Source organism: Dryobates pubescens, chromosome 1, assembly GCF_014839835.1.
Source record: "Dryobates pubescens isolate bDryPub1 chromosome 1, bDryPub1.pri, whole genome shotgun sequence".
NCBI lineage: Eukaryota > Metazoa > Chordata > Aves > Piciformes > Picidae > Dryobates > Dryobates pubescens.
In genome coordinates this window covers 55,169,821-55,191,068 of record NC_071612.1, presented here as the reverse complement: position 1 = coordinate 55,191,068, position 21,248 = coordinate 55,169,821, and the positions used below count along the sequence as shown (strand labels likewise).

The 21,248-nt window shown below is 36.8% G+C and overlaps 1 protein-coding gene across 1 annotated transcript in view; it reads left to right on the top strand.

The window, feature by feature from the left end:
* The first annotated feature begins 982 nt into the window (after nucleotides 1-982).
* GPM6A (glycoprotein M6A) overlaps nucleotides 983-21,248 on the top strand; it is a 112,078-nt gene continuing 91,812 nt past the window's right edge. The window contains exon 1 of the mRNA XM_009896348.2: nucleotides 983-1,559. Within this exon, the coding sequence (XP_009894650.1) occupies nucleotides 1,523-1,559 (37 nt within the window). The 5' untranslated portion in view covers nucleotides 983-1,522. The remainder of the gene's footprint in view (nucleotides 1,560-21,248) is intronic.

Sequence of the window (21,248 nt, the reverse complement as noted above, 5' to 3'; positions counted from 1 at the left end):
ACTAAATATATATGCATTCAGTTGTTTAATTATATATAGAAATTTAACTTCATATATAATAATTATTCTCATGTGGATCATATTTGAACAGATGTATATACATTAAAAACCCCAGCTATCTTTGACTTAGAAGGCAGTACTAGGTCAATCTAATTAGATAGCATAAAGTAAATAGATAAGCTATTTATGATTTATATGCAAATATGATTTTTCAGCTATAGTCATGTCTTTATTTTGTGTTAAGTTGTAACCACTCTTTTCCTAGAAGGATTAGAACCAAAAACTGTAAAGAAAAATTGTACTTGTGTTCTAATTGCACTTCTGGTGAAATAATGAAAGTCTTAAAATGACATTACATTACTCTGTAGACTAAGGTACAAAAATGCTAATTTATTGCTAGACTGCAGCATCCAATTTGCATTCCAAATCAGACTGCAGAGCTCCCCAAATGAGTAGGTGCCCTCACAGGGTGTTTAACTGGTGCTTTTTCTGAGTAAATTCATAACAGTATGTGTATTTGTATGTGCTTCCTCACATACAGACCCACACGTGGTGCTTCACCATTTTAAGAAGGTCCAGTTTTCTTAATAGGGATTTGAAGTGTACAGCTAATTTTGGATTTTAGCAATCAGAAAAGGAATTGATACAATACTGTTTTAAATCTCTGAATTGCCCTTATATTCCTGTTTACTGTGACACTGGCAGATAATATGTAGGGTGCATATAATTTTCACTGATTAATGTTGTGTATTAAATTGTGCTTTTATATGTGTATAAACACACAGTTGCATGCAAAATAGTACTGTTATAGAGATGTATCCTAGAATATTATATGAGTAATAGTGTATATTTGTTGTTAATTCCAGATGATACAGATACATGAGAAGGAGGGAAATGGAGAGTCATATTATTCTTAAATGTGGTGATGGGGGGGGGGGGGGGGGGGAAAGAGGGGGAGGGTGGGAGGAGAGAGAAAGAAAGGCAAGTAATACGGCATAAAGAACCCACAGGCATCTGGGCTTTCCCACTTCAGTAGCAAATAGGGGGAATTATGGGTTGGTGGTCTGCTTCCCATTAGGAGGACACCCCTCCATCTGTTTTCAGTACAGCCTGTTTCCAATTTAAAACATAGATTTCAATACAAATCTCAATTTCTTTTCTCCATTTTATATGCAAAGTGAGGCTTATGAATCAGTGTCATTGCCATAAGGGCACAGACCAAATTTCTCCCCAAAATTCACAGGCTTTTCATTTGAATACCTGCTTACAGTGGTATACAATGGGCAGCTTTGAGAAGAAAAATTGATAATCTTCACGGAAGAGTAATTTGAATGAAATTACACTTGACAGCCTGTCTCCAAGCAAACAAGGAGAGTGAGAGCGCCTTAGCTAAGCTCTGAGGACTTGCCTAAGCCTCTGCCGTTGGAGCTTCCCAGGGAAAAAAAAATCCACAGTTTTTCCTACATCTGACTGAAGCTTTTGATTAATTCTCTGTAGCTGTTTCTAGTGAAGAAAGATAGCCATGGAAGAGAATATGGAAGAGGGACAAACACAGAAAGGTATTGTGACAAAATTGCTTTCTCTTTGCTGGATGGTAATTATATTGCAGTTCTTTATTTGCTTTAGCAGCATGCTGTAAGGTTAGTGAATATCCTTATGTGGCAGATGAGGAAAGATATTTTTGTCATACCATTTGCTTCATTTGTGTCTCTGCAGTAGCACCTAGCATTAATATAGTGACTGTCATTTGATATCAGGTATTAAAAGAATCTAAATAGCAAATTTTACATCTATGCTAACATTTTTGCTGGCATTTAATGCAGCCTGATTCCCAGACTAGTCTTTGTTAACCTTCATTTATTTCATGTTTTCACGCTTGTCGAGCTGGTTCAAGGGAGTCTTGTGTGAACTATGAGAAAGCTACTCACACAATATTTGGAGCTGGTTGCAGTTGGATATCTAACAATGTAACCAGTATTTATACACTGAATGAGAGTCCAGACTGAACAAAGATGTGGGGCATATATTGTATATCTTTAAACATTATTGAAATTTCCCTCTGCATATTTTTCCCCTTTGTTTTGTGATATGTTGAAGCAGCCTTGCTAGAAGTCTAATATTTGCATTGTAGCGATTTGCATTTTGCTGAAATTCATCTTGCGTGTTGCAGCTGCAATTGCATTAGCAAGATGTACACAGCATACCCAGAGCATTTCTGTTCCACTGTTTCTGGTCAAGTTGAAAACTGAATGTTATGGAATGTGTTAGCACTTAAAGGTGCAATTTAAAATTATTGCAGACTGTTTATTAGTTTGTGAATCTCTGAGCAATGTAGGGGTTTCACTTAGCTGTTATTCTGTACGAGCAACATTACGTTAGTGAAAGGAGCTAAGGTTTTTTTCATTCTGCTTTACTGCAAGCACAAAGGGTAATCCTAGTGAATAATTGCCACTTTCAATCGTGTATACTTTTAATTTTGCATCTATTTTTAATTCAATTTATTTATTGACAAGGATTTAAGAACTCACCAACCCGTTGCCTGTAAAGGCATATTTTTCTGTGCTGATGTCATATTCTGGTTTTCTCCTCCCTGATCAGTCTGCTTTCTACATGTAAATGTCATGCTTTCTCATTATAAGTGACCCATTTTGACAGAATGCAATTGGAATTGTTTATGGTCTTAACTTGTTCTAAATGCACAGTAGATATTTATTAGAAGACTAAAGAAGGGTGTATGTGCCCCTCTGTGTACATACATACTTATGTTTTTGCATAAATAGATCAGTATCTGCTTGGTGATTTCAGCAGTTTCTTCAGCTGAGTTTCATGATTTGCAAATGGCAGAAACTACAAGACAGTTCAAATTTGTGGGGTTTGAGATTTATTTTTCTTTTAAATGATGTATAATCAATACTTACATTACGTGGTTAACAATACTTAGTGAGCTTTATATTCAGAAATTGAAGACATGCTTCTGAAATGCAGTCTGAAGTGCTTTGGAGGTTTTTGTTATTTGTTTTGTTTGTTGTTTTAAAACAAGTGAATCAAACTGCTTGGCCACTGAATCAAATACTTCATTGTTAATAAATCATATTGCCTGAAGAAACAGTGTGAAATTCAGAATCACTGAATTCTTATTAGAGAGGAAAAAAATAAGCTTAGAAATAAGTGAATCATTTTATATATTAAAAGAACAAGTTGTTGTTGATAAACTGCATCCTCATTGTTCATATGATAAGCAGTTGAATGACCAATAACCACTCAAAATGGTGTGATTAATAGTGTGATTACAACAGCTAACACTACTTACCTCCCACCCCCCATTTACAATGCCATGTGTTCAACCTTTTTTCCCCTTAGTGTTACCCAGCTGTCATCACAGACAGTGACAGGAGAATGTTGAGAGATCACAAATTATATCTGTTTTTTCTTATTGATGTGGAAGAGGATGCTGCTTGGTGGCTGTGACCATACCTGTGAACCTGTCAGGTCAACCAGTCATGTTCCCACTTTGGGTTTTGACAATTTTGGGGGGTGTTTACATACAGATGTTAGAATTCTTGTGAAGTATAGGGATGGTTATGAAATCATGAATACCTTCAAGGCTTGCACTTTGCATTTGAAAAATATTGGCTGTAATACATATGATTGGTATCTCTCTTTCATAGTGTTTTTGTTGCTTGGTTTTTCCCCCCTTTTATTTAGCATGCTCTATATATTATGTCTTTAACTGATATCCATAGTATAGTTCTAGGTCATTTGAACTAGTTTTCTTAACCGTAGTGTCCCAGCAAATTTAATTATGATTCATATATTCTGGTTTTCATCCTCCTTCCATCTTGAGTGGAACTGTTTCTTTCTTTTATTCGACAAAATCAATGGGAGTATGAATTGTCACTGCTTTTCAACTCCTGTGCTCTTCGCAGCAGATGCTTTGAACCTCCCACTGAAAAGCATTACGTCTTCCTAGCAGCCATGATGGAAGTGAATAGTTTCATGTAGATGCGTTTCATAAATAGGATATTGACAGCTCCGGTGAGGGACTTGCAGATTTGTAATTCTTGTTATTTTGGAGAATTGTATGCATTAAGATGTTGATCAGTACAAACACAAATCTTACCATCATAGTGGTTCTAAATACTGACCCTTCTGCCTTAATCTGTGTTTAACACTCATGATTTGTTTATAGCTGAATCGTGGAAAACTGTTAACTGGGAAATAGAATGAATGACTAGAAAAATAATTAATTACTAGAAACCGTATAGTTTCAAGTCATGATTGGAAAGCAGAAATGTGCATTTCACTCTCCTCTTTCCCACCTCCCCCACCCCTTTCCTTTTTTCTATTTGCCTCACAAAATGTAGTTTATCCTTGGTATTAGAACCCTTAATGTGGTAACTTGAGATAATGCTATTGTTTTGAATCTAAAGTTGTGAAAATTGAAACCAAGAAAAGCTTGTATTAATTCATTTTTGTTTTAAATTACTAGAGGACTTGTGGTTTTCTGTCTCTCCCTGCCTTTTTATCTTGATACCACATTTCCTTTTCTTGCAAGACAGAACAGGTTGGGGAGGATGTTTTAAGGTATTTGCTACACAGCTATCTGTAGGTGTCCAAGAACTGAAAGTGTAGAAAATCTGGCTCAAATGTAAGCTGTATGTCAACACTAAAATATATTCTAACAAAGTAAAATGTCATAACATCTCAGAAATATCGACTTATTCACAATTTCTATAATACTGAACTGTAACATACTAAGATATTTGATTATAAATGTTCTGTCTGTAAAACCCAGGATAACTAAAGCCTGTAATTTATTTGACTGGCTTATTTTTCGAGAATGATCGGCTGCACTTAGAAGTTTCACTGCTGTACACCAGTTTTGAAAACATCACACATAAGTTTGCATGTGTCAGCGGTAGATCCAGCTGCCAGTCTCTGAAAGATGATGATGACAAACTGCTAGTTTTGCTATGTGGAAAAAAGATCATAGACTTATAGAATCAATAAGGTTGGAAAAGACCTCAAAGATCATCAAGTCCAACCTGTCACCCAAGACCAAGTCACCAAGTGCCATGTCCAATCCCCTTTTGAACACCTCCAGGGACAGTGACTCCACCACCTCCCTGGGCAGCCCATTCTAATGCCTAACAACTCTCTCTGAAGAACTTTCTCCTCACCTCGAGCCTAAACTTCCCTTGGTGCAGCTTGAGACTGTGTCCTCTCATTCTGATGCTGGTTGCCTGGGAGAAGAGACCAACACCTTCCTGGCTACAACCACCTTTCAGGTAGCTGTAGACAGCAATAAGGTCTCTCCTGAGCCTCCTCTTCTCCAGGCTAAACAATCCCAGCTCCCTCAGCCTCTCCTCCCTCCACCACCCTCATAGTAAAGAACCTGTTCCTAACATCCAATTTAAATCTGCTCTTTTCTAGTTTGAAGCCATTGCCCCTCATAATATCACTACATACATTCATAAACAGTCTCTCTCCATCCTTCTCGTAGGCCCCCTTCAGGTGCTGGAAGGCCGCTATTATTTCAGAAAATAAAACAATCTATAGAACAAAAAAACACACTTAATACCACTTGCACTAAATTGAAGATAAGAGTGCCTTTTTTTGGTGATTCATCCATAAGTTTGTTTTGTAGTTTGAATTTCTTTTATTAAATAAACTCTTGGGAATAGATGAAGCATCTGTGTTTGTACAGCAGTGAACATGAGGAAGAGCTAATTTTACTTAAGCTCTCTTGGCTGTAGTATACCTAATAAACGTAGATAAGGTTCCACTGGGAGATAGCACAAAATTGATAATATTATTGTGGCAAGAAATATTTGAATAATACAAAATAAATAATTAATTAGTATTTGGTCTGCACTACTGATTTAAGTGGATCTACTGCCTGCTAACAAAATAGTTTTTTGTTTTTCCACAGCATGCCTCTAATGGAGAGCCTTAAGAAGAGTTTTAGAAAATCATGACTAGTCTAGGATGCCATCTTGTATCTTCAGTTACATCCTTTTTTATGTTGTTAGTACTCTGCCTAGCCTTATAGGACACCTGAATTTCTATCAGTTTTTTGAGTAATTTGGAAACATTTTTTAAATTCATCCTTTTAAGTATGAGATAGCAGACAATTGCTGCCTGATAGTCTTCATACAAAGCCTAGGTTTGCATTTCTTGATTCTCAATGTGGTGAGCAGAGGGCAATTGCAATTTTCTTTTGGAATATATTTTCAATTATATTCATAGTTCCCAAGTGTGTGTTCAGGTTGGATTTTTTTTCAAGATCCATCAGAATTGAATGCTCTTTCATCATGTTTCTTGCTTCTTGTTCTTAAAAGAGTTTGTGTCTGTACTGTGTCAGTTAAAATACTTGCCAATCATGGAGTCACTAACAGAGTAAATAATTTTCCTTCCAAACCAATATTATTTATGGAAATAGATTTTAGCATCTGGCAGAGTATCTCACTGTATTTCCTGCTTGTTTATTAAAGCAAAATGCAATAACATTCAATATGCATTTAAAGTTAATTGTTCTGATGTTATAAGACTTATTCTCCTTTATTTAGTAACTACAGACTACTTTACTCAACATTCTTACATTAGGAGCAGTGAGTTCTAGAGCTGTAATTTGAATATAAGTTATTATTCAAAATATTGAACTTTTATTCACCGATAATGCAGCCTTGCTTGCTTCTTTAATCTTTAACATTGAAATGTGTGTGTTAAGAAAACAAAACTTTGTGTTTCTTACAGGCTTAACATCATGCTAGTCATAGGCATGAAAATCCAGAATTAATAGGATCAAATTATAGTTTTATATATATATAAAACTGCCCTAAGGCTAGTGGAATCCTCAATTCAATGTGTGAGAATTTAAGTCTTCATGGTAATTTTGACACTTGTGTGTCAATTTCATAAATAAGCTATCTTAGAAATAAGATATTTTGTAAGAAAGTTATGTAATTGCTTAGAAACTAATATTGAATAGATTTTAATCAATTAATGTATATTAATTCTTTTTAAAATGCTGCATCAAAACAGCTATCTAGATTTGCAAAAACTTTTTCTACAGTTTGTGAAAGGTTCATTCTGGGCAAAAAGCTGCATTTTGGATTTCTAGTTACTCTGAAAAGAAAAATAAAGTAATATAGCAAAACTAAATTTGATTCATCTTAGTGCTTAGCCTCCTTAGGGAGAAGGATTTAGGGATCAATATGCTTGATATCTGCAAATTATTAATTTTGTTTAGTGACTATACATTAATTTCTGATAAGCAGCTCAGACAATTTTGGCAATGTGAATTTTAAGCAGTCTGAATTGCATTCCACTACCCTAAAATTTAAGATTGAAAAATGGATGGAATGGCAAACACAACATTTGCTTTCTTGATACAACAGTTTCGAGTTGTGAATTCTCCTTGTATAAACAGGTGAGAATATTCTCTTTTCTCCTAATAGTTTTATATGGAGGAATAAGTAGACAATAATAAAGAAAAAAAAAACAACAATTTTTTTTGTCTCTTGTGCTTCAGATTGAGGACACTGTGTATGATTCTACAAAAACCATAAAACACAAGCACCTGATGGTCATTGAAACTCAGAATATAAAAGTGGCAAAGGTGAATACTGATCTTCTATCGAATATTTCATCAGTTAATATTTCATTTGACAATTCTGTTTTAGAAGAATGTTCTGGCAATTCATGCAAGTTAAATGCATAATTCCTGCCAGTTTTTGAGACATACCACCAAGTCCCACTTCTTTTTTTTTTTTTTTCCTTGGGGGAGAGGAAGGATTTGCAGAGACCTCAGTTCCATCATGTACAGAATGAGAAATAAGTCTTGTCATTTTCTCAGCTGCAGAGATCAAACTCAGAGCATCAAAATTGAGGGTCAAAGACAAACACGAAATAGAGATTAACTATTGGAACTGGGAATTTTTGCACACATGTGCTAGGCCCTTATGAAGGAAGACCACTGGCACAAAACATGGCTTAAGTATTCAGTTAGTTTGTCCATGCCCAGTTCTCATACCATGATACACTAGACTCAAGAAGGCTACATTTTCTATTGTTTTTTCCCTCCTCTAGTATTTTCATTCCCTTCTTATTAGCCATCATGTAGTCCTCCCAAATTTACACTGCAGCCATCTCAGACAGCATTGTTCCAAATACATTGCTAAAATATCACCAACTTCTTGCAAGGATTAGTCTTCTTTTTGCATGTATAATAGCCCTGATATTTGCACTTGGACTATTTCTGAAGAGTCTTTAATTTGGTTCACAGTGATCTTTTTCTTTCCCCCAAGAGTGATAACAACACAACTGTACAGCAAATTAATGTTGCAGTAAACTTACTATTAACTTTGACAAAAATCTGTCCTTGTCATAGCAATGTGAGAGAAACAGTTCATTTGCTGCAGTTCTGATATAAAAGGTAGACTTCAGCTAAAGGTGGATTTGCTGCTTTGCAGGAAAGTGGTACTGCCACAGTGCAAATAAGACTCAAGTGAAATATAGTATTTGTAGTTCCCATAAGCATTCCTTCACTTAGAAGTAAAACATGTGTTTGAAGGTAGAGTGGTTTTAATGGCTTCCAAATATTTACATTTTAGTCTTTCAAGAAAAAAATCAAAATCTCTGATAGTATTAATATAATGATATAAAGTTCAGTAACTTTAAAAAAAACCCAGCCAAAACACAACCCAATGCAATCTGTGAATCTGTGTAATCTGAGCAGAGTAGTACTAGATTGATATTTGTAGGTTACTGTTAGTAAATAAAACATCTGAGAAGTTTTACATTGGAAGTTAGTAGGAGCATAAATTCAGATCATCTTTTCAAACTAGTGAATTTGTGGTTTAAACCCTTTCCTCCCCAAGTGAAAGAGCAGCCTGTTAGTGCAAGGCTACTATGGTAATATTGTAACTATGGGCTGTTTCTAACTATTTTGAAGTTAGAAACTTGAGGGTGAAGTTAGAAACTTGGCTGAGGGAAAGAGGTAGAGCAAGTTTTGTTTTATTAACCTAATGAGAGATAGGAGAGATTCTCATATTTGGACATGTATATCTACTTCAGATTCATGGAAAAGTTCTCACAGTTGACCCATTGGCCTAGTTTTTCTAGTGAAGGAATCTGGTACTGCTTACCCTTGCCTAGTAAGGTGATGCAGCCAGTGTGGGAGGCTCAATAGCATAGTGACACCCTCTACTACTGATGAATCAGCTTAGCTTGCTTCATGTAATTTTACCAAAGTCTGCTACCTCCTGATTTCCCAACAAATCTTCTCTTACTCTATTAAGCTATATGTAATAATAAGCAGATCGCATAATTTTGAATCAACTGAAAAGCCTTTAGGAAACAGCCATGAGAAGAGCTTGGGATGTATCTTTGCAAGTCTCAAGTGAAGAAATGTTTGGCCATAGCAAAGAACTTATGCTTGCCAGGAGTAGATCCCAAGCACCATCCTTTTGTGTTCTACTACCAGCTGTCAACTTGTTTGCTCCCCATCTCTGTCACTCTTCTATTACATCTCACTTAAACAGCCCTTGTCCTTCCAAAGATGTGCTTTAATATAGTACGAGTTACTAACGGTACCTTGAAAGTTTTGCACCTTTTTAGTACTTGCAGGCTAGATGATGCTGTGGTAAGTTTCTCAGTATGACAAGGAGAATCTGGACTGTCATGGGCAAGATGTGCAGGCTGCCAAGGGTGAATTCTCAAGTTTGCACTAGAGGTGGAAGGCCATGGAAAAATTAACACTGTTGCTACTTCTGTTGTTCCTGTTCTATCAGTTAGTAGGTACTAGATCATAACACTGTTTTTTAACACTTCATATTAGCAAACATTTGCTGTTCAGGTGGGGTTTTTTTTGACACTTTCTGGGGAAAAAAAAAATTAATAAAAATTCCCAGACTTTAGATGTTATGGTGGTATGTAAAGGCCCAAATACTTGCAGGCAGTCTCTTTGTTAGCTTATAGAAATACTCTGCAGAGATTAGTGAACCTGCCATATTTCAGGTTTTACCTGGTCATCTCTGTGCTCTTTTCAGAAAATTGAAGTCCTACATTTTAACCCATGAAGCCCAAATGGCCTGAGAATATGATATGGGAATTTATGGAGCACCATGAATTTCATGGCATTCTAGGTGTGCTGCAAAAGACACCTGTGCATAGCCTAATAATGGTAGAGCCCTCTCTGAATAATTTTCATATGTTGTTGTTTGTGAGAAGTCTTTTGTAATACTACCAGAAACTACAGATTCTGATTTTTCTATTGGATGAAGAGAATTAAATACAGATTTTTGAATAATGGAAAACAGAGCATCTACCCTCCTTACAAAGTACAGGAGAATTAATACTTATTAGATAGGTAAGAGGGAGAAACTTACTTGAGAGATTGTGGGTTACCTAACTGTGAAGGCTTTCAATGGAGAATTGTCATTCCACAGTAGTGAATGGCAAGAGACAAGTGAAAGTTACCTTAACTTTTCTAGTAAATTAATCTTTGCATTTTACCAGTTAAATACCATTTTGTGTCCTCATGTCATATGTACATATTTAGCAACTTCTTGATCATTACTGGCCTGCTTGTTCTGTGACCATTGTGGTGAAGATTGTATTTCCAGTTACATTTTTCTTCATAATTTAACATGTTCATGGTGCACCTTGGAGACTGGACCTGGTGTTGGAGATTCTTACTTTTCCAGTGTAAGAATCAGAGAAAAACTGAGCAGAAGGTACTGCTGTCATTTAGAGCAGATAAATGCTTCTGTGCCCTACCCAAATGCAATCTTGAACAGGTCAGGTGGCTGCAGTAGAAGAAAGGGAATGAAGTAGCTGCTACTGGGTGCAATGAGAAAAATGCAACCTTTCTGGCTGGTGGATTGTGAAAAAATTTAATTGAGCAGATATCTGTGAACTGATTTCTGGTTTTATTGATAATGATAAAGGTAACATCAATAACACCTTGAATTATGCATATGGCACAAAGGAACTTAAAACTCCCATTATTTAAAGGTTTATAAAAGTTGAATAGCAATAAAAACCAAGTACTTGAATTTATAGGAGTAGTAGGTTGCTAAGTCATTGCATATAACATAAATAACTGAGGATGAAAGTAAATGTCTATAATTGCCTTGGAATAGAGAACATTGACTACTAGCCAGTGTGTTTTCATAAAGGTATTCAATTGTATTATTGACTTTTTTATTATTGATTTTTGAACTGAGTAGCTTTAGCATGAAATGCTTCCCACTTAACATGGTTTGCCTGTGTGACTTGTTGATAAACCAATCCTACATAGATAAATAATTACAGTTCAAGCTGAATGCCACAAATCCAATGTTTTACTTTCTCATCATGTGGTCTGAGGGGTATGTTAGATATACAAAATGTTTTTCCTGTTTGTTATGATGCTTCAAAGTAGCAGTACAATTGTCTTCTGAGACTTTCTCAGCCTAGTAATTTCTTACTGAGATATTGACTGCTAATTTTGATCAACATATGCTTATTTATAATGTTTAAAGTGTAACCATGTTTTTGCCTCTGCCTTTCCCCTCAGTATTAGGTTGCAGTTCATTATAGACACCTGCAGATTCTTTTTCTGGTTCTCATGCTCTTCAAAAACATCTTATTGCCATGTTAACTAGACTGAAAAGAAACAATACTTTGTTCTTCAGGAGTTCATAATTAGCTTAGTATCTACTCCTCTGGGCCATAAAACTTTTTTTTTTTTCCTATTTAGCCTTGACTATATTTGCTACAAAATACTTCCCTGTTGTTGGAAAATTCATAGTCCTAGTAGGTATTAAGGACCACCTTCATTGCCACTACCCACCAATATTGTAGACGTGAGTAGGATTGCCTTTTATTTTTGGGTAATATAATACTTGCAAAGTTACAGACCTAAGTAACATCAAAATCAGTGACCAAGGATCTGATCCTGAAGTAACTTATAGGTACATATTTGATGTCTCAATACCATGGAGTAATTTTCATGTAGATGACAGGTTTTTGTGAGGCAAACTGCGAGACGACAAAATAATGATGCAATTGAATAGGATCTGGAAGGAGACTGGAAGGAAGATTGAATGGACTTTGTTTATCAACTGCGGCTTTTTTGTTTGTTTTACAAGCAGATTGATATACTTTGAGGTCTCCACTGGCTGACTTTAGGTTTCAAGAAATTATTATTCTTTTCTTGGCTATTTTAATTTTTAAGAGTTTTTGTCTGTGTTTCTTCTTAATAGAATTGGGATTCACTCTTGGGCAGTGTATACTGGACCTTCTAGTGGTATTGAAGTATTTAGTTAATGTGTCTTGTTCACACTATGAAGCTGATCAGTTGCTGTGCAAATGGAATTTTCCTCAAGGCAGGTTACTAGTGACCTTCTTTTTGCCTTTTCTTTGCAACATGGTCATGATCTGCTTTCTAAGATTATCTGGAGTTTAATTCATTAAATTTCAGCTGCTAGTGCAAGAACTAGCACTAGGGCTGCTCTTACTGTCCTCTTGTAACAAACTATAGATGAGACATTTTGTCTTTTAATGCAGGTCTGAAGCAGCCTTTTGGTTAGTTGCCTAGATTTTGTGGCATAGAGTGGAGCAGATACTTTGATACTTTTCAAACTCAGGGTGTGTTACAAGGATTTCCCTTATTGCCATGTTCTGGACTCTTAAGGATGTCTGAAATGAACATAGAAAATGAGTTTGTTTCTGAGATGTTTTTGCTGTTAAAATCTTAAAGGGACAAGAGATCCTTGTGTTGGCTCTGTGTAGTTTGCAAGAGTATCTTCTACTTTTATAGTGTTTATCCCTGTGGCATTCCTAGAGTTTAATAAAAGATGTATAATGTGTATACTACAACCACACCCATGACATGTGGCACACCGACCAGAAAATCCAATGTAAATTTATTTCATCTGTTCAACAGCATATGGAGGCTACCATTTCTCCAAGATGTCATCTTTCAAAATTATTCTAGATGTATGAGCATTGTTTTCTACTGAAAACACTGGAGTAATTATAACCTAGAGTTGAGTAGATCCTTTAGGTCAGCTGTTTTTATGCTAATGGTTTAGACAAGAAATTTTTCTCTCCCCTCCCCATCTGTTACGGTCATCAAATATTTAAGACACAGGGGAACCTGTTATGGACATTTGGGGTCTTTTATTAGCTTTATGAATGTGTTTACATATGGGGGACTTCTGCCGTTAGTTCTTTCTTCATTTCGATCTGTTGCCCATACCATCTCTATTGCCTGTACTCTGTACTTCCAGTAGATATCTTTCTATTATTACCTGTCATATCCCCTTCTAGAAGATGAAAACTTGTACTTTATTAAATACCTATTTACATCCTTAACTTTTAAAATACAGTTCAGGCACCTCAATCTTTCTTGAATGTGATTGCAATATGCAGATTTCAAGACTTTAAAGTACCTGTAGCTAGGTGTGGATGCGTTTTGTGAATATTATACACAAATGAGGAGCTGAAATATACTTTTCTTTCCTGTACTACAGTATAGGTATGTCCTCCCCTGGAACATTGCCTTCTAATGGACATTTATTCCTGCTTGTCTGTCTAGATTTACTGGTTTATTTTTATTATTATCATTTAATGTAGATCCAATTAGATTTATGTAGCTGCTGCAGTTGCTAAATCTTGTGATATCCTCTGGGATCTCATTTTTCTTCTTTGGCTGTTGTTGCCCTTGTAATCACTAATATTTTTTTGAATGAGTACAAACTCTTTAGTTCAAACTGGAAAGATGGACTGTCGACTACTAGAGGGCTGAAAGTACTGCCAGTCAGGAATTGCCAATCTGTAATCATTCCTCTGATCTAATATCCTGACAAGGTGATATACTTCAGTGTTGCTACAGAATTTGGTTTGATTTCTAAAGGGATAATTCTACTGGGCTTTTTGTAGTCCTTCAGGGACAATGAATTACACAGTGGCTCAGACGTAACAAGCAGTGTAGTGTAGCAGTCGTTAAACCAAATTATTGCAGTCATCCTTGCTGTCCATAATCTGTTACAGTTTTGGTGGTGGTTCCCACCCCCCAACTCCCCAATAGCCTCAATATCATAAACTATATAATTTTAAAGCTTTTACCAAAACGTAATGAGGAATAATTTGACTAGGGGTAGTAGTGGGTAATAACATTGCAGAGTGTTTTCAGATAGGTGTGGCCACACATTCTGTAATAAATTAAGCTAGGAAGTACTAAAATATAGAATGCTTGCATGGAATAAATATAAAGAGCAAATTCATTTCATTATAAGTGGAAAGCATATTAGAAACCTCCACAACAATTTGTGGAAAAACTTCTCATATTTTTCACTTGAATAATGTTATGTAAAAAGAGGGCAAGTATTTGCATTTGCTTCGTGCAATTGCTTTTACTGTTTATTTTTATTCCTTGACCATTATGACTCATTTATGAAACTGTTTGTTTTTCCTTTGTTAAGAAAAATTAAGGAAATACTATCCTCTCTTCTATGTCTTTATGGTTGTTGGGGTAGAATAGCACTTGCTCTGCCAGTGTCACAGTGTTTATTTTAATCTCTGAATTAATTTTCTTGGTTGCTAGGCAATTCTACTTCATAGTTTTAATGGAAATGACTAATTCAGGGTGCTCTCATTTCAGTATGTGAAATTGTTTGCTTTTAAAACTGAAACTAGATTTCTCTATGACATAATGCTTGACAAATACTTATATCAGTCTACAATTTTATGACTGTAGCTAATAAAATAATTCATATTTTTGTTATCCAGTCCTGCATTTCTTGTACACTCCAGCAAAGCCATTGTAAGTGTAAGGTGTCTAATGGAGGCAGCATTGGACTTTTGTGTATATGTAGATGATAAATATCTGCTTTATTATCTGACATTTTAGACATTTTAAAAGAGAGCTTATGGAGATGGTTATGCAGTATGTGTTTGGAGATGTTAACATTTAAGTCTTTTTGCATCCTCTGTGGCAATTGTGCAGTAAGTGCTACATATCTTAGTTACTCAGCTTTCAAATGTATTCAGCAGGTCGTGCTTATCATCAGTGCAGGGAAGTTTAAAATAGATATGAATATTCCAAATAGTAATAACTGCATTATTAAGGAAAACCTCTTAGGAGTCTGTAGTTTCAAAGCTGGTTTTTATACTGGAAAAATACAATGCCTTGGGACATTTTCTTTGAACTTTAAAATACTGCTTTCTGCTATTTCAATACTATTCTTATTTAAGGACAAATGCAAAAAAAAAAAAAAAACAAACAACAAAAACAAACCAAAAGCACCAAACAACTTTTAAATGAAAAACTTCATGGAGCCCTCAGTATCAGGGTAGTGCAGAAGCATTAGCCTTGTTTATTTCATCGCTATCAACTATGCTTTCATTTATGCCAAGCTACTAGCTAGTGAAGTCTTTGGCTTATCTCCATTCCAGTCCTATGTTTCCATGCTGCTGGACGGCACAGCTTGGAATAGAATGGGATCCACTCTGCTTCTCTGTAGAAGGAGAAAAGCATTCTTCAGGCTAGAATGCCATTGAATGTGTATGAGGAAAGGCTGAGGGAGCTGGGGTTGTTCATCATGGAGGAGACTTAGAGGAGACCTTATTGCTCTCTACCAAAAAGTTACAGTCAGGTGGGGGTTGGGCTCTTCTCCCAGACAGCTAGTGACAGGACAAGAGAACATGGTATGAAGCTGCACCAGGGGAGGTTTAGGTTAGATATTAAGAAGCACTTCCTCTTAGAAAGGGTGATAACGCCCTGAAATGGACTGCCCAGGGAGGTGGTGGAGTTGCCATCACTGGAGGTCTTTAAGATTGGATGTGGCACTTGGTGGCATGGTTTAGCTGATGTTGTGTTTTCAGGTAGGTCATAGGCTGTACTTGATGATCTCAGAGGTCTTTTCCAGCCTTAATAATTCTGTGATTCTGTGACACACTTTAGTAGGCTCTGCTCCTGACACTGGTTTGAGGTTGATCAACTCAGTTTCTTTAGTCCAGAGCATCATTCTGCAAGCTTAATTGCTCTTTATTTTCCTTCTTTTGAGTTTATAATAAACATGTCTTCCTGATAGTGGCCACCTTTTTGATACAATTTGTGACCTGAAGACCACAGTTGATTTGGTTTGTCTGAAGAATTTTTTGCCATGAAAAAGCTAAATGATAAATCTATTTGGCCCAGTTGCAAGACATAATTTGCTATCACGACTGAGAAGACTGGGAATGCTATCTATTTCAATGGCTTTTTGTTAAGTACACCAACTTTCAGGATCTATTAATACAACAAGCCTCTGGCAAAATCTCCCAATTGCTGTCATACAGCTTCAATGAGAGCTAATGTTGGTGTTAGGTAAGCAACAATACTGTGCTACTTTGGAGCTTTTTAATTGGATTTGAGAGAAAGCAAACTTCAAAACTCACACAAAGTAATTTAAAGATGTTTTCAAAGGGATATCAGAAAAAGAGGAACATACAGCTGTGTTCCTCACAGAATGAAGTGCTTTTGTCAGTGGTTTCTTATATATGAGCTAATGAGGTGCATAGATAACCAGAAGGTTTGCAGCTGTAATGATAATAATGAAAGTAAGAAATTGGATGATTTGTATTCACTACATACTTGGGACACTTCAATTTTTGTGAGAGGTGGAATGTGCAGCCAAAATTCATAAGATTATAATCAAGTAGTGAGCTCTTGCCCATGCAGTGCAACAGGCTGCAGTCAGAGTGGCTGGAGAGAGGCCAGGCAGAAAGGGACCTGGGGGTACTGGTCGACAGTATGCTGAACATGAGCCAGCAGTGTGCCCAGGTGGCCAAGAAGGCCAATAGCATCCTGGCCAGCATCAGGAATAGTGTGGCCAGTAGGAGCAGGGAAGTCATTGTGTCCCTGTACTCAGCATTGGTTAGGCCACACCTTGAGTACTATGTCCAGTTCTGGGCCACTCAGTTTAGGAAAGATGTTGATTTGATGGAATGTGTCCAGAGAAGAACAACAAAGCTGGTGAGGGCTTTGGAGCACGAGCCCTATGAGGAGAGGCTGAGGGAGCTGGGTTTGCTTAGCCTGGAGAAGAGGAGGCTCAGAGGAGACCTCTACAATTATGTGAAGGGAGGTTGTAGCCAGGTGGGGGTTGGTCTCTTTTCCCAGGCAACCAGCACCAGGACAAGAGGACACAGTCTCAAGCTGTGCCAGGGGAGGTTTAGGCTGTATGTTAGGAAGAAATTCTTCACAGAAGGAGTGATTTGCCTTTGGAATGGGCTGCCCAGAGAGGTGGTGGAGTCACCATCACTGGAAGTGTTTAGGAAGAGACTGGATGAGGCACTTGGTGCCATGGTTTAGTTGATTAGATGGTGTTGGGTGATAGATTGGACTTGATGATCTTGCAGGTCTTTTCCAACCTGGTCTATCCCATCCTATCCCATCCTATCCCATCCTATCCCATCCTATCCCATCCTATCCCATCCTATCCCATCCTATCCCATCTCATCTGAATCTGTTTTACCACTTAAACAGTACTGAAATGATAGTTTTATGTTTGTGAAACTGAGTTATGAAACTTCTGCAACAGAAGTATACAAATGTCAATGTGGATGAAAGTAAGCCTGTAGGGAATATGAAATAAATTTCTTAATGAACAGAGATAATACCATTGGCTCTTTGAGGCAGAACACTTACTTGGATAAGCTGATTATAAAAACAACTGATTTATTGTAATAACAAATAGGGTAAAACCAACAAAACCATCCTATCAAAGATCTTCCCAAAGTAGTTCCAAGAGTGCACAGGTTCCATAGGTACAAGTACTAGACCCTTGGTGAATATATTAATTCTCAATAAGACTACATGGTTGAAAAAAAAATTAATGTTACAGTAATAATTTCCCTCATGCTTGGTAACTCTGAGGAATGAAATTGTTTATATGAACTAGTGAAGGTATCAAAAGTCATATTACTGGATTATAAAAAAAGCTTTTCTTTCAGCTAGTAATTTATAAATTACTGATTTAGGGATAACCTTGTGCAGAAATTATTAGGATACAATTTAAGATTCTGGACAGAGATAGGAAAGATTTGAAACAGTTTATCTAGATTGCTTACATTTTTCAATCTGACCTTCAGAGGTTACTACAAAACTCTTTGTGCTCTTGAAAAATCTTGCTTTAACTCTTTGTCTTGATTTCCTATCAACAAAATGCCATATGAGACATGCATAACTTTTAATTTCTTCCACCCATTCTATGACTTTAGTGCTTTAGTAGATAATAGTTTTTCACATTTCTACAATGGGAACATCATCTTAGCTGAGGCCTTGAGATACTAAAGGAAGGTGAAGTATGCCAGGGAATATTAACTGACTTCAAAATAAATAAATGGCAGACATTAAATGTTCTTGACTATTAAAGGTGGAATACAGGGTAACTGAAGTATGCTGTCTGTCCCACTTTAGTTTCTAACCAAATATTTTATTTAAATAAGCAAAACTAAAAGAGTTGCAATCATTATGCATATGGCATATGTGTTGTTAAAATGAAGAGTAACAGACCTTTGATTTCTAACAGTGACATAATCTAAGACAGAATGCTGTGATACACATATGGTAGATGTCTGTGCAGTATGCCAAAGGAAGGAACAGTTCAGAAAATTGTTAACTTCAGCCACTTAAAAAGAACTGGATTTCTTAGTGAAGGTTTGTGATATGAAAAGTTCACATCAAATACGATTCTACAAGGGGTCAGTGCCTCATTTTCCTCACTTTACAGAAGTGACACCCAACAGTGACAAATTGGCCTGTACTTGCTTGCTTGTCTACTGACAAAAAAACCCAACAACCCAAACAAAAAAACCAACCAAAAACAACCAACCAACCTAAAGGTAATTTTCTTGAGATGAATGGCTATTTTTCTTTAGGAAGTTGACTGCAATATTTTCAGCTAATGAAATAATGAAAAACATTGTTCTGTCTTTGGCAGCAGAAAACATGAATTTTGTATTAACAGCACATGATGGAATATGACTGCAAATACAAAGAAAATCTCAGGCTGAATATGGAAGGAGAGTAACAGTCCCAGCTCTTAATAGAAATACATGCAAAAGACTGTTTCTTAAGCATATCTGCTTTCTCTAAATATGTTTTCTGTACTGCCCCTACAAAGAGAGACTGAATATTTTCCCCAGTAGTACATGGAATGTGGTCCCATCATGTCACAGTATATCCAGTCTCTACCTGGAACAAGCACTACCACCATCTGATTTATTTTAGTGGAAAGAGTGTACTGTGGTGAGCTCTGCACTGTTAAGCAAAATTTATTTCTGCTACTTAAACTCTCTTGTTTAAATGTTGTTTATAGATCTTCAGCACTGCCATCTGCTAACAAAATGTACACTTAGATTAATTGTTGAAAGAGGCAGCCTTCTGCATGCCCCTCACTTTCTGGCAAGTTTGAAGTCCTCTTAAATAGCAGCTCCTGAAATGATGTAATATGAACAAAATCTCAGCAGCTGCATTACAAAAGCAAATTTCTGGTCTTCCTGGCATCAAAGGTATTCTTAACATTACATGTCTAATATATTCTGTCCATAGAGTTATATGGAAGCTCTGACAGTGACACTTTGAGCATGCGTATGCTTTATTATCAGTTTGCATGCTTTCAAATAACTTGAAATGCTCAGGGATGTTTTTCTTTTTCTGTGGTAAGTAAGAGTAACCCTCAGGCTTTGATATTTTAGTTTTAGAATTAAAACACATGATGGACCTATCGTTTGCCGCTAATGTTAAATAACAGTGAAGAGCAGTTCTGCCCTCCTTGGGATATGACTGCAGACAGCAAATGTCAAGATTAGAATGAAGGAAAGCAATGGTAAACGCTTATAAACTTCCCTAGATATAAAAGAAAGAAGGGTTTATTACTAATTAAACAGATGAAGTATATGACATAAGGTTATCTGAAGTTAGGTTGTCTAGTTTATGGGTTGAGGAAAAGTGGATGGAACTTTATCTTCAACATTCAGTCAAGAACTGTAATTGCAGGGTAAACTCACTTGAGAAGATTAATTATAATGCTAAGAAGCCAGTCCACTGAAGCACCGACCCATCTACTGCATCCCTGAGGAAACATCTTATTCACATTGTGTATGTGAGTCCTGTCACATCTCTGGAGAACAAAAAAATGCTTTTTAAAGATGCATCTTGAGAAGATGTATCAGGGCTTTTTGAAGCTAAATCCTTTGTTGTAAAGAGTGTCTGTGGGAAATTATTTCCCCAGTGCTGCAACGAAGGAATGAGAATTTCTGTCCTACCACTGCGTTATGAGGACAGCAAATTTTCTTTGTCTATTTTATTTTTTTAATTGAACCGTAAGCATTGGTTTACTTGCATGATGGGTAAAAACAAAAAAACCCAAACTTCACCCTTAATGCCCTGAATGGCCCAGTTTTTGTTAGTCTAATGTTTAATTGTAGAATAGTCATATCAGTGCTTTTAAATGCAGAGTAGTCATATCAGTGCTTTTGTCACTGCTTGTAACAATTATCTGAAATGTGATCCAGTCACATTTGGATGAGATCTTTGAATTAGCACTAGGTGACTGTAGGTGGATCAGTCCTGTTTAAGTCTTGTATATAGCTAAAAAGTGCTAAACTATTGCTGTGAGTCAAAGGTAGATTGCCAAAGACAATATTGATTATGTGGATGAGGGGATTGAGTCCATCATCAGTAAATTTGCAAATGACACCTAGCTGGGGGCAGGTGTTGATCTGTTAGAGGGTAGGAGATCTCTGCAGATGGACCTTGACAGGCTGGACAGATGGGCAGAGTCCAAACGCATGAGATTTAACACATCTAAGTGCCAGGTTCTACACATTGGCCACAACAACCCAGTGCAGTGCTACAGGCTGGGGTCAGAGTGTCTGGAGAGAGGCCAGGCAGAAAGGGACCTGGGGGTACTGGTTGACAGTATGCTGAACATGAGCCAGCAGTGTGCCCAGGTGGCCAAGAAGGCCAATGGCATCCTGGCCAGCATCAGGAATAGTGTGGCCGGTAGGAGCAGGGAAGTCATTGTGCCCCTGTACTCAGCACTGGATAGGCCACATCTTGAGTCCTTTGTCCAGTTCTGGGCCCCTCAGTTTAGGAAAAATGTTGATTTGCTGGAACATGTCCAGAGAAGGGCAACAAAGCTGGTGAGGGGTTTGGAGCACAAGCCATATGAGGAGAGGCTGAGGGACCTGGGGTTGCTTAGCCTGGAGGA